We start from the raw sequence: 13,830 nt of genomic DNA on the forward strand, positions 1-13,830 counted from the left end.
CTTCGTCTGGATTCTGCTTCCCAACAGACCAGGGTTATCGACACCCCTTCGATTTGTACAGTTACACATTGCTTGCCTTTAGGCATCACATGACCCCCGCTCTTTTTCAGTGATTCTTAGAACAGTTTGTTGTACAAACTGTGTAACCTGTGGCTCTCTCTCTCTTTAAGGCAAAGGTAGAACATGTGAGCCATCTTCTTTCAAAGGATGATCTCTGTCCTATGCAGCAGCCACGAAACCTGAAGGATCTGCCAGCAGTTTTGAGGAAAGTCACTTACTACACAAAATTAAATGTGATGTATGTCATTCACGTCTTAAAAAATTGAAGAATATAGGTGTTCCCTTTGTTTAGTCAGCAGACTGTGACAAGACATTCAGTCATAGAAAGACGTTGCTAATGTCTCAATATCGTTACACCAGGTAGACAGCTGGTTCTTGTTGCTGACGCATCCTAGCACAGACTTGGTGAGGTTTCGTGTCACAGGGAGCCAATGGATCTGAACAATCTCTGGCATATGCTTCAAAGACATTGATGACAACTCAATGCAGTTAGTTGCAAGTAGAAAAGGAAGCATTGTTTATTATCTACGTGGCCAACAAGTTGCACATTTTCCTTTATGGAAGCAAATCCCATCTTGTCATCGACCATACACAACTTGTGGCACTTCTCATCTTTCTGACAGGACTCTACAAATATTTCACCTGTGGGGTATATTTTTAAGTAAGTTGTCTGTACAAGATTCATTATCATCCCACTGCACTTCATGCCAATGCAGTCGCACTTGCCCATTGGTCCTGACCCAGAACACAGTAAAATGGAAGTTGTGTGTTTCCAAATCAACGATCACGCGCAGCAGGTGTTGGATAGGCTCATGGTCACAGTAAAGTGCATAGAGAAGGCCACCTGGCAAATCCAGTGCTCTGTCAAGTGTCTCATTTTGTGTCGAAACTTGACCTAGGGGCTGCCGCTAAGGAATCAGGCCAGCTCCGCAATTTTTTCCTTCTTCGTAATCGTATGGCAGTGGTTGATGTAACACTCTACCTTAGTACAGATTTGGATGTAGTCTGCATTGTCATCCTGTCGGTCCTGTAGTCCTGAATCCTTGCACTTCTCCAGTGTGGCCACTAGGACATATCCCGCAAGAAGATGCTAACATAGCATTTTTTTCTACTAGAATCTGGTGCAAACAGTGTGTTGAGCGTGAAGTAGACGCCGTGTGCACCTGCCCCCACTCGCTCACTCCCTCCCTACACACACACACACACACACACACACACACACACACACACACACACACACACACTTACTTACTTACTTACTTTTGCTCTGTGTCCCACTGCATATTACCCATGGGATAGCATCCACGTTGATTTTGTGGGTCGTTTCGGTCATTCCATGTAGTTAGTAGTGATGGATGCACTGTCAAATTGCCCAAATATCATATACATGCAGTCCACTTTGGCAGATGGTTCTGTGTGGGCTCCAACACAGATTTTTACGACCAAAGTATTGCCACTGATGATAATCTCCAACAATGGACCACAGTTTGTCTCAGTGTTGTTCCACTATTTCTCCATCCAGAAAGGTAATACTCACTTCACATCTGCACTATTTCACCCCCAATCAAATGGTGTGGCGGAACAAATGTTGCGTACATTTAAGATGCGGTTGGCAAAGTGTTTGGCAGACTTGTCTGCTGATACAGCATTGCCTCTGTTGCTAAGCAACTACAGGACCACCCCGCTGAATGGCTGCAGCACAACGGAGGTTCTATGTTGCCACAACCCTGATTGCTGTTAAACTTGCTTTGTCCTGCGCCACAGCCTGTGGCAAGGCCGTGCCTTTCACGATATAGTGTTGGTGGTCCAATCAAAGTATGCTCCTTGATTCGGCAGCAGCCAGAATGAGTGCCAGCTACAGTTCAGGAGACACATGGCCGGCGAATGTTCACTGTGGACATCGGTGGGGCATCACTCTCCTGCTGTTGGAATCAGCAAGACCTTCGGTGAGGCAACAACCCACCATAGCCACAGTGGATGCTGTTAGAGAGTCGGCCTGCAGGCGCCATTGTTTCCTAGGGGATGGGCGCCTTCCATGGGTGTACCAGTGGGCATCAAGATGGAGCTGCTGCCTGGACGCTGACTACTCATCGGAGTGCTAGGCAACCATTCCCCTATTGTCACTGTCCCTATCTCTGACTGCTGCACGGTGCACAGAGCCCCCATGCTTGGGGGCATTACTATCGTCAGTGCACCATCGTGTGGACCAGTTCAGTCCATACACTCTACCTGGCTGGCGACAGCTGACGGCCAATTCTTGCAGGGGTGATGCCTCTTCGGGTGCTAACGAGCCAATGGAAGCTAAGGCTGTTGCCTTTCAGCTGTCATTGCCACATCTGGTGGCTTCCTTGTCTGTGCTGGCCTCTGCCAGCACCAGTCTGCCCAGCATAGTCCTCCTTTTTTGCGTGCTGATGCCTGTGGCACCAGTTCCGCGGAAGAGGGGAGGGACAAGATACTGTGCCTTTACAATCTGCCACCACAGCATTTGTTTCTGATGTCAGTGGCAGCTGAGTGAAGCTGGTGCCCCACCATCGCCTGCAGCCAATGCCCCGGCTGGCACATACGAATACATTGGGCCATTGCAAGTGGGGTCTCAATCAGTTGCACCTTCTCTAGTCAGACCAACTCTGTGCCAGTGTGCAGTCAACTGTCAGTGATAGGACTCTGTACTTGGACAGTTAATAGTTGTATTAATGTTTCTCCAACACTGTCATTATTTAGCAAGCAGTTATCAGCCCACGTAATTTTTGTGTATGTAGTGGTTGCCAATAGTTGTGTAGATACAGCATTAATCATCGTATTGACATTTCCTCTTTTTTTTTCACTTGGAATCCTCACGCATGTGATTTCACTTATTTCTATGTACCTATCATAATATTTAAATACCTGATAATAGTATTCCGCTGGTTAAAAAACAAAAGACAAAATAATCCACTTTTATTGGCTGTGTAGTGGTGCTAAAATTGTATGTCATTAGATGTGTGCGTTTTGTGTCTGCTAACATTACACAAACATTTAAAGCTAATCCTTGTTGCACTATGGGCAAAATAATGCAGATGAAGAGTAAACGAAAGAAGGGATTAGGAATAAAATTCGAACAAAATGAAGAATAGAAAGAAAGACTGCAGATACATCGATGAAAATATAAAATGATAAAACAGAAGAAATTAAATTTAATAAATAGAAACATTGTGCATGTTATTTTAAAGATTCTAAACAAAAGAGGAATGACAAGAATAAAAGATTGGAGCAAATAAAAAAGTCAATAAGATGATTAAAATTATGCAGTAAAGGATGAGAAATTAAAAATTGCATGTACACCAATTAATTGAAGAAAAATAATGATCCATCATATTGATAAAGATTTAAAACTTACGGGATTTGAACCCACAATATTAAACACATTCGGGATGCATCTTTACCACAACATTATGCTGCCACTGTATGTAACACTATTAATTTTAAGGCTCTGGAGAGTCATGCAACGTTATCGTTGATTACTTGCAAATGAGGGCCCATAATGATGAATGGTTTTTGGTAAACAATGGACTCATTTTGTTGTAGCTTTACATATCAGTTGAATTACTCTTTCATTCTTTTGCGTGAAACAAGTATATGGGAGCAACGAAGGGAAACAGTCGACACAATCTGTTGGTGTTTTGCACATTGCCTGAGTTATTTATTTATTTAAAATGAAACCAGTCCTCAGTTTTTCTGTCAGTTGAAGCATGTATTCATTCATTCATTCAGCTGAAACCACTGTTTAGTGGTTTAATTGACTGAGTTATCCAATTATTCTTCCGAGTGAAACAATTCTGTATTATTTTGATTAGAAGTAGTAGAGCAGTGGTATATAATACAAACAGGGGTACACATACTCCCAGAGTGTATCCCCACTCCCAGCTGTGAGCGAAAACATGTCAGTGGATATGCCAAAGTTAAAATGAGCAGTATACATGTTCATTTAATTATGTACTGAAAAACAATGACTTTATCACCATTTAAAACTAATAAATGGATTGCTGTGCATTGAATTGTTCCAAGTGCAACTAAAACAACATTAATAAATCTTCTTTGGCAGTACAAAGTTGAGCGAGCATAAAGTTCTCCTAGAGGTACAAGAAGAAGAATGGAACATTGTCAAATTTTTGCGACTGTTTGGATTCCATTTTATTGAATCAAAATTAAAGTAATCTAGCAGCCTCTGAGATTGCTTGTGCCTGCATCCCGCTGCTGCCAGGGCAGGGCAGCAGGCAGCAGGAGGAGGTAGCCCGTCTCTGCTGGCGCAGGTCCAACAGTAGTAGGAGGAGGAGGAGGAGGAGGAGGAGGAGGCGGCGGCGGCTATGCGGCAGCACCATGTGGCTGACCCAACATCCGTTGCCTCCCATGGAAAAGAGTGAAAAAGTATGGAAGTGAAATCACTAGCCCAGAGACCAAGTGAAAGCATTCATTTAACTGAAGTAACCAACAGAAGATACTTGTCCGTCAGTTGTCTCACATTAAGTGAAATCATTCAAACCTGGAGAGCCCCAGTCACCCAACCCTCCCTCCCAGACAGTTCCAGCAGATCTTAAACTTTTTTTCTGTATAAGAATGTATGTGGTGACTTCAATACGAATTTTGTATATGATGGTGCAAGAAGAAGGACGTTGGTAGATCCCCTAAGTTCATATGATCTGATGCAGACTGTGTGTTTCAACTACGGTGCAAGGGAACAGTAGCACAGCCATAGACAATACTCTTATTCATTCTTCATTACTAGATGGGCATTCTGTTGGTAAAGGAGTGAATGGCCTTTCAGACCATGATTCATAAATTTTAACACTAAAAGGCGTTTGTAATCAAACAAATGTCACATATAATTACAAACTATGTAGGAAAGTTAATCCAACAGCAACAGAGTGTTTTAAACCTTGTCAAGGAACAAGAGTGGCAGGATGTTTATAGTGCTGATAACAGATGATAAATATAATGCTTTCCTCAACACATTTCTCATTCTCTTTGAGAGTTGTTTTCCATTAGAATAGTCTAAACGGGGTACTAGCGGTAGTAGGCAGCTTGAATCACTGACTAGTCACATAAGGACATCATGCAGATCAAAGTGGGAATTATAAAAATGTTAGAAGTAGTCACAATCAAGCTACTGTATCCCATTACAAACAGTATTGTAAGGTGCTTAAAAATGTTATTAGGAAGGCAAAGAGTATGTGGTATGCAAATAGGATACCTAATTCACAGAATAAAATTAAAACTATATGGTCAGTTGTGAAGGAAGTGTCTGGTCAGCAGCACAAGGTCAAAGATACAAAGTCAGTTCATAGTAAGAATATTTCTGTTGCTGATAAATCAGATATATGTACAATATTTGACAATCATTTTCTGAGCATTGCTGGTGAGTTAAATAAAAATTTAGTTTCTGCAGGCAATCTTAACTTTCTTGGCAAATGCCTTTCCGAGATTGATGTCTGAAATACTCCTCTGTGATACACACAAGGGGGAGACTGAGTCAATAATTAAATCACTGAAGACTAATGACTCTCATAGTTATGATGGAGTGCCTAGCAGAATATGAAAGTACTGTGCTGCACATGTTAGCCCTGTAGCCATATTTGTAATTTTTCCTTCAGGAATGGTCAGTTTCCTGAATGATTAAAGTTCTCAGTAGTAAAGCCGCTTTATAAAAAGAGATAATGCAGATAATTTTAGACCTATTTCTATGCCATCAGTGTTTGCTGAAGTTATTGAAAAGGCTGTGCATGTAAGGATAATTGATCATTTTATATCACACAATTTGCTACCAAATGTACAGTTCGGCTTTAGAAGTCTCTTAACAATTGAAAATGCTATATTCTCTTTTCTCTGTGAGGTACTGGATGGGTTAAACAAAAGGTTTCGAAAGCTAGGTGTTTGATTGTGTTGATCACAAAATATTGCTCCAGAAGTTGGACCATTAGGGAATGGGGGGAGTAGCTCACAATTGGATCACCACTTACTTTAGCAACAGACAGCAAAAGGCCGTTATTCACAATGTTTAGAATGGCTGTGATGTGGGGTCTGAGTGAGGTACGGTCAAGTGCGGGGTGCCCCAGGGATCAGTGTTGGGGCCACTCCTGTTCCTTATTTATATAAATGATATACCCTCTAGTATTGCAGGTAACTCTAAAATATTTCTGTTTGCTGATGACAGTAGCTTGGTAGTAAAGGATGTTGTGTGCAACATTGGCTCGGTTTCAAATAGAGCAGTTCATGACCTATGTTCATGGCTTGCGGAAAACAAACTAATGCTAAATCACAATAAGACTCAGTTTTTACAGTTTCTAACACACAGTTCAGCAAAACCTGACATTTTAATTTCACAGAATGGGCATATGATTAGTGAAACTGAACAGTTCAAATTTCTGGGTGTTCAGATAGATAGTAAACTGTCGCAGGAAGCCCATGTTCAGGATCTTGTTCAAAGACTTAATGCTGCCATTTTTACTATTCGAAGGGATCTGAAGTGAGTGATCATTTGACATGAAAATTAGTCTACTTGCTTATTTTCATATGGTATTATATTTTGGAGTAACTCTTCGCATTCTAAAAGGATGTTTTTGTCTCAGAAATGGGCAGTTCAGGCAATAAGTGGTGTAAGTTCATGAACTTCTTGTTGACCCCTGTTCACGAGTTTGGGTGTTTAGACATTGGCCTCTCAATATATATAATCCTTATTCCCAAGAATAAGCAGCTTTCACTTGGTCAATACTCGGCAGAAATCAAACCTGCATTTGGATTGCACTTCCTTAACGCTTGTGCAAAAAGGTGTGCAGTATACTGCTGCATCCATTTTCAGTAAGCTACCACTCGAATTCAAAAATCTTAGCAGCAATCCACACACTTTCAAATCTAAACTGAAGAGTTTCCTCATGGGTCACTCCTATTCTGTCAAGGAGTTCCTTGAAAAATTAAGCTGATTCTTGTTGTATTGTTGATTGCGTTTACTTGAGCTTATGGACTGACTTTTTTTGGGTTCATAAACATTTTATTTTTATCTGTTATTACTTTTATGTTGTAATTTCATGTACTGACACGTTCCATGACCTTTGAAATTTGCTCCTTTGGTTGGTCTTATAGAACCTGCCGTGTAAATAAATAAATTTGTGATACAGGTTTGTTTCAGTAGGGACTTCAGGCCAACACAAAACACCTTGATGACATAAAAAACACCGTTCTCCATAATAAATATTTCATGCTGTAATGGAGTGTGTGTTGATGCGAAACTTCCTGGCAGATGAAGACTGTGTGCCGGACCAGGATGAGTCTCTGTCATGCAATAGAAACAGTATCCCAACAGCTCCCATGTAACGTCTTGAGCGTATATACCCGTCAGGCAGCTAATGATTTTCTCTTGTTTGGTGATAGTTCTTTTCAATTGAAACTTCCTTTTTAGTTGATTGCTGGGCATTATTATCCTTGCAGATATAGGTGACACATTTGTAAAAATATTTTGCTGGTTATTGCTTCTCCAATTTCTGTTAATTCTATATACTTTCTGTTGAAACAATATTGGATTTTGAATACATAGTAAATACACTGCACCCATAATACCATTAGACCTGCATCTGTAACTTATAAAGTCAATCACAGTCTCTTGGAGGTGACTGCCTAGCAGCAGTGTGACTCCACACCAACTACCCATGAGCCGCTTGGCTGCAAAAGATTCAGACTAAAAAGCTGAAGACAGAAAACTATTTAGTGGACATCAAAGCTTTCGTGTAGTGTTAGAGCAAACTGCAGTCTTGCTTCTCAGGAAAAGTTTCAATTTGTTGGTTCCAGCAGTACGAAAAGGATAAATTTCTACTTACCACATAAAGGAGGTGTTGAGTGTAGAGAGGCAAAGTGAATAAGACTGCTAATTATTATTCAGCTATCGGGCTAAGTCCTACATCAGACAGACAACAAAAGCACGTTGACTCTAGTAGAAATTGCATACATGTGGCCACTGTTTCCAGGTGTTAAGGCCTAACTGCTTCTGTGTCTTAGATGAATAGTGATCTTTGACGGATTCTGTATTAGGGGTATGGGAGAGCCATGGGTGGGGAGGGGGAGGAATATAGGGGTGAGGGTGGCAGAAGCATGGGGAAGCTATGCTGGGAGGGAGGGGAAGCAAGGGGGAGAGGAAAAAAGTAGTTGTGGGGAAATGAGCATGGAGGTGCAGTAGCAGGATAGAAGATAGGTCTGGAATGGGGGCAGGCCAGGGGATAGGTTGGTGGATTTCATGGATTATTTGTTACTAAAATCAGGTTATAGGCTACACACAAATGGTTTTGTTTTTGTTCTCCTTCAATCTGCAATGAATATTAGGTAGCAGATGGGCACACTGAAAACTGCACTACATTTCAAGTTTTCATTCTTGTATTGTTGTGCAGCAAAAGAGCACAAATTTGCTTTCCCAGGCCTGAAAATGTATCAGTGTCTCTGTCTATTCATAGGCAAGTGCAAAAAGTGTATTGTTGTACATTTTCTTTTCTTATAACTAGTTGTTGTTTGGCATAGTCTTTTAATTACTCTTGAATTTCCGTGAAACTGTATAAATCTTTGCTGATGCTGGGAAACCTGCTGCTTGAGCAGTGTGTCCCTTTGACAGTTTGTTGGTCTCAATAGCAAGCAACAAAATCTGCACCCACACCTGTCAAAGATAACTAATGTAGATTCTGAAATATCCTGGAAGAAATATGAGAACATTACCTCACTTTCAAACCAAGAAACTTGAAAATTGGACAACAATCTTTGCAGTATTAGTACTATGCGGCTGAACTCTCACGATTTGAACTGCACTACCAATGTGCTTGCCTATCAGCTTATTTTAAGCACAGGTGTCCATTAGATTTAAAAATCTTCATTATTGTCCTAATACATTTTAGTAGTTATTTATAGTGTACAAAAGCTGTGGATTATTTCATTTGTGTTACTGGTGAAAACTGCCCCTAAGCTTCGTGCTTCATAATTTGTATACTGATCAGCCAGAACATTATAACCAATGACCTACTATTGATATAAACCTGTCTAAGTGATAGCAGCATCACTTGGTGAGGAGTGGCTGCTAATCAGACGCATGCCTGTTGCGTATAGTATCAGTGAGTGTGCCGTCTGTGTGTAGGATGGGACAGGTGTTTGTCCAAGGGCAGATTGTACTGTCCCGGAGGCTGTGCACAAGCATTTCAAAAACTGCATGACTTGTCGGGCGTTCGAGGAGTGCTGTGGTGAAACCTCTTCCAGACATCATGTGGTTGGTTACCAATGTCTGACGTAAGCTGGGCAACTTGGTAAAACAGACAGATGGCGAATTGTGGTGGCCCTAACATCAGACTTTAATGGTGGGTAGAATACAAGTGTGTCTGAACACAAAATGCACTGAAGACTTCAAACGCTGGGCCTCCACACTCAACGATCGATAGATGTATGAGTGCTAATACCACAACGTGGCAACTACGACTGCAATGGGCACATGACTGTCAGCAGTGGACATTATCGTGGTGGCAGTGTGTTGCATGGCCCGATGAATCTTGCTACCTTCTTCATGATACCAATGGGAGGGCATAAATCCATCATCTCACAGGGGAACATGTCCTTGACACCTACACTGCGGGATGGAGACAAGCTGGCATTTGCGAGTCCAGTGTAGATAGCGTAAGGCACTGTGATGGCAAGGAGTATAATACACTGGTTGCAGACCATGTACACCCCTTCATGACAGTCACGTGAGAGTTTTCTACAAGACAGTGGGCCATGTCACAAGGCCAGGAGTGTGATGGAGTGGTTCAAGGAACACAGTGGCAAGTTCCAGTTGATGTGCTGATGCCCCCAACTCTCCAGATCTGAACCCAGTCACACACATCTGGGATGTGATTGAATGTTGTGTCAGAGCTCTTTCTATCCCAATTCCTTCCTTCCCCCCCCCCCCCCCCCCCCCTCCCCCCTTGAATTTATAGGAATTAGGTGACCTGTGTGTGTACATGTGGTGTCAACTCTCTCCAGCAACCTACTACCAAGGCCTCGTTGCTTGCATGCCACTGTTATTTGTGCCAAAGATGGATGTACCGGCTATTAGGTTGGTGGTCACAATGTTCTGGCTGATCAGCATAAGTACAACATTTTTAACTTTGTACTTGTATAATAGCATCGACATCTATCTTACTGTTACAGGCAGGTCGTTTAGTTTAACTGAGAAAGGTGGCACTTCAGTAAGCACTGGATTTGCACTTGGAAGGAATGTAATTTAAGTTGGTCTTGGTCATATTGTTTAGATTTTTTTTCAGTGTTACTCTAAAACAGTGTAGATGAACAATGTCAAAGCCAATATCAATACCTAGCATTTTCAAGTTTGTACTCCATACTAATGACTTGTATGTTGGCAGGGCATTAAACTATATGTCAAGACTCCTTTCTTCATGCAAAATATTTTGTTTTTCAGGCTGGTGTGCTAATTGAAAGGAAGAATACGTCGAGGGGCTGCTTACAATTCTACAGTAAGGAGGACTTCACAGAGTTCATAAATTCGGTTAGGATGATGTTGAGATCGTATTTCTTGTTGCGAGGTCTAATTGAACATAATGACCAAAAGAACGAGACTACTACTCATTCAGCAGAAGAGCAGAAACCAGAGCTATTACAGGATGAACTGAGAAAAGTAGAAACATTTCAGTTGCCAAGATTAATTCTTCAGAGCAAAGATGATACTACAGTATTGGAAAAATATATTACTGAGACAGACATGTTAGTTAAAGAAATGGAAGTAAAGTGTAATCTAATGAGAAAAGAAATATTGTCACAGCTGAAAATGAGTATGAAAGGCGCAAAATACATCTGTCTTTTTAACAGATGACGTTTCAAAATATTCAGGTGAATTTTATGTAGAAGTGTACAGGAACAATTTTTTTGACGATTTGGCAGTGTGTGTGTGTGTGAGAGAGAGAGAGAGAGAGAGAGAGAGAGAGAGAGAGAGAGAGAGAGAGAGAGAGAGAGTGCTACTGTATGATGTCTAGCTATTAGTTTACATATTAAGATATTTTAAAATCTGAGTTTCAGTGGCATTCGTTACTGTAAAAGTACGCAAATAATGAAAGGTGTGGCTGTAATTTTCTGTACCTGCAGTGCTAAAGAAAGCATTTTTTGTGTAAAGAATCTTGTCCAGATAGACCCTTATTAAACCCTCGCTCCTGCCCTCATACGTCGTCAAGCACTCAGCATGGATTGTTACAGTGTTGTTCCCCTTCAAATGCAGAAAACTATTTATTGCTCGATATGCCAGCTTATTAATGTGCTGTGCATCGTTTGGCTTCTCTATCAGAGTGGAACAGTACTGTAGATGGAGTTTTTAATGTGTGCCAGGTCAGGAGATGTGAACTTGTAAACAAACAAAAAATTGTGTAATTTTTATATCTACTCCTTGTACAGTACTGGTGATATTGCTATTTCAGCTGACGTCTCTGTGATCCAAGATGGCTCCCTGGACCTTACGAAAGGTGGAACATGGTTCGTAATAGGGTGTGTAATCACAACAGATGACACTGCAACATGCTTCCGTCGTGGCCTCTTGAGTGGTTAAGAGTTCTTTTGCTAGGGCTTTCAACTCCTCCACAACAATTCCTGAATGGTCACTGGTGCATGTGGATGTGCTGCAATACATCTGAACTTAAATATTTTGCATACAAGAAAGAATGAAAATTATTCTCAAAATATTACTTTATTTATGAGAAAAATGAATTATACGTGAAGGATAATATTCACACACGTTTTAGTAGTATTTCGCTTTATCTGAAGAGTTGGTTAATGAAAACCCTCACCACCCCAAAAGCAAGTTTGTTTAGTCCACAGCCACTACGTAACTGAAATAAATCGTAGCAACATGTCTGTTGCATATAATAGTTTTCTAGATACTGAAGTGACAAAGAAACTAGTAATTGCCCCTTTAAGCTTTAGTTCGTCAAATAGTTTATTTAATCTTTGTTGCACTAGATTGTTCCGACATATTTCCTCATTACAACATGTATTCTTTTATGTACAGTTAGGCTAATATTTCTGTTATTACAAATGCATTAAATTAAACTTCCATAACTATGAAATTACCAGCGTCAGCATCTAAAATATTAATTTACCAAATCTGAACAGTACTTCAATGGAATGTTCATCCTGTTGCAACAGTGCAAAAATCCAGTAACACTGTCTTCAGTCTGAAAGTTTGTTTGAACATCTCACCACTTTAATAGGTATAGCCCTGTTGGATTCTGTATGTTCTTTCTTCCTCTGACCTTTGAACTGGAGTCACAGGTTGATAATACAACATATGGCATCTGTTCAACAAATCCTCCAAAAAGTGCTTTTATAGTCATATTATATGCCCAATACAGAGGATGAAACCTGTTATGCAGTGGATTTGAGTTTTGTGCATCAAAACAAAATCTAACGTCTAATTAGTTGTTTTGATGGTATTTTGTGCAACCTACCTAAAGCATTTGACTGTGGGAATTCCAGTATTCTGCTAGATAATTTGAAGTTTTGTGCCAGCCAATGGACAATATATTTACGGAAAAGAATTTGGAAAATTGTACTTAGCAATGTAACCAATATAGTCTGGGGACATAACTGACCAGGGAGAAATTATGCATGGGATTCCCAAAAGCTTAATTTTAGGTCTGTTCATGTTCGTCATATGTACAGGGTTGCCACAAGTTCTGAAAAAAATCCGGGAATTTCAAACGTGTCAGGGAAACACTGGAAAAATCTTGTTTTTGGTTTGTTTACTGAGATTTCATGTGTCATCGCAATCTGAGCGCAGTTGAGTACCTGTGCGCCTTCCCTACTCCATCATTCTGACTGCTTTTCCCCTTTCTATCATTCCCTTCAGCTTGCAGTCAGTACTGCCACCACTTCTTGCCACTAGCATAGCAGTTGCTGATGTGAGGGAGGGAAGAATGAGGAGTAGTTAGTTTGGATCTGATTCTCAAAGACTGTTGATGCAGCAGCCGGAGACGGTGGTCATGTGTGCACGAGTTGTGTCTGATTGATTGTGCGAATGTGTGTGTGCTCTTGTTTTCTGACAAAGGCTATGGCCAAAAATTTAGTTTTGGGTGTGTGATTGTCTTTTCTGTGTGTCTGTCTGCGGCTCAGCCATCATCTTTATGATGAGTTGCTACCTATCATCATTATTATTGATTCTCAGAGTATTTGCGCAAGTTATCTGTTGCAGGCTTATTTCATCAACATGGTGTCTTCCTGTATGACACATGAATAGCTTGGCATTGATTGACAGAGTTAGTGGTTGTCCTGCTGAAGAATATAAAGCCGAATTGGGTCTGAGCTGGCAGGAGGGCCCTGCCAATAATGCTCAAAACTTTCTCAATTAGGGAGAGATCCAGCGACCTTGCTGGCCAAGGTAGTGTGTGGCAAGCACAAAGACAAACAGTAGAAACTCTTGCTATATGCAAGCGGGCATTATCTTGCTGAAATGTGAGCTTAGGGTGGCTTTCCATGAAGGGCAACGAAATGGGGTGTAGAATATCATTGACGTACCGCTGTGCTGCTAAGCTGCCACGGATGACAACCAAAGAGGTCCTGCTACGAAATGAGATGGCACCGTAAATCATCGGCTGTCTGGCTGATCAATGGTAGTCAGTGCAAGGGGGTGCCGTGAGCTCAGCCCCTTTCTTTGAGCCATCTATTTATGGCCCTTACAGTCACTATTGAACCAGTTGCACATCATATCGCTGATAACAGTGAACTTGGGGCTCT

The 13,830-nt window shown here is 41.1% G+C and overlaps 1 protein-coding gene across 4 annotated transcripts in view; it reads left to right on the plus strand.

Annotated features, from left to right (window-relative positions):
• Positions 1–13,830, plus strand: part of LOC124612731 (tubulin epsilon and delta complex protein 1-like) — a 145,550-nt gene that overhangs the window by 112,369 nt on the left and 19,351 nt on the right. For 3 of the 4 annotated variants that reach the window (XM_047141102.1, XM_047141103.1, XM_047141104.1), the window contains one exon: positions 10,514–11,177. In XM_047141102.1, coding sequence (XP_046997058.1) covers positions 10,514–10,924 — 411 coding nt within the window. In that variant the 3' untranslated portion in view covers positions 10,925–11,177. Of the gene's footprint in view, positions 1–10,513; positions 11,178–13,830 lie in introns of those variants that run through there. The other variant, XR_006979567.1, reaches the window with a different exon arrangement.

This window comes from Schistocerca americana, chromosome 4, assembly GCF_021461395.2.
Source record: "Schistocerca americana isolate TAMUIC-IGC-003095 chromosome 4, iqSchAmer2.1, whole genome shotgun sequence".
Lineage (NCBI taxonomy): Eukaryota > Metazoa > Arthropoda > Insecta > Orthoptera > Acrididae > Schistocerca > Schistocerca americana.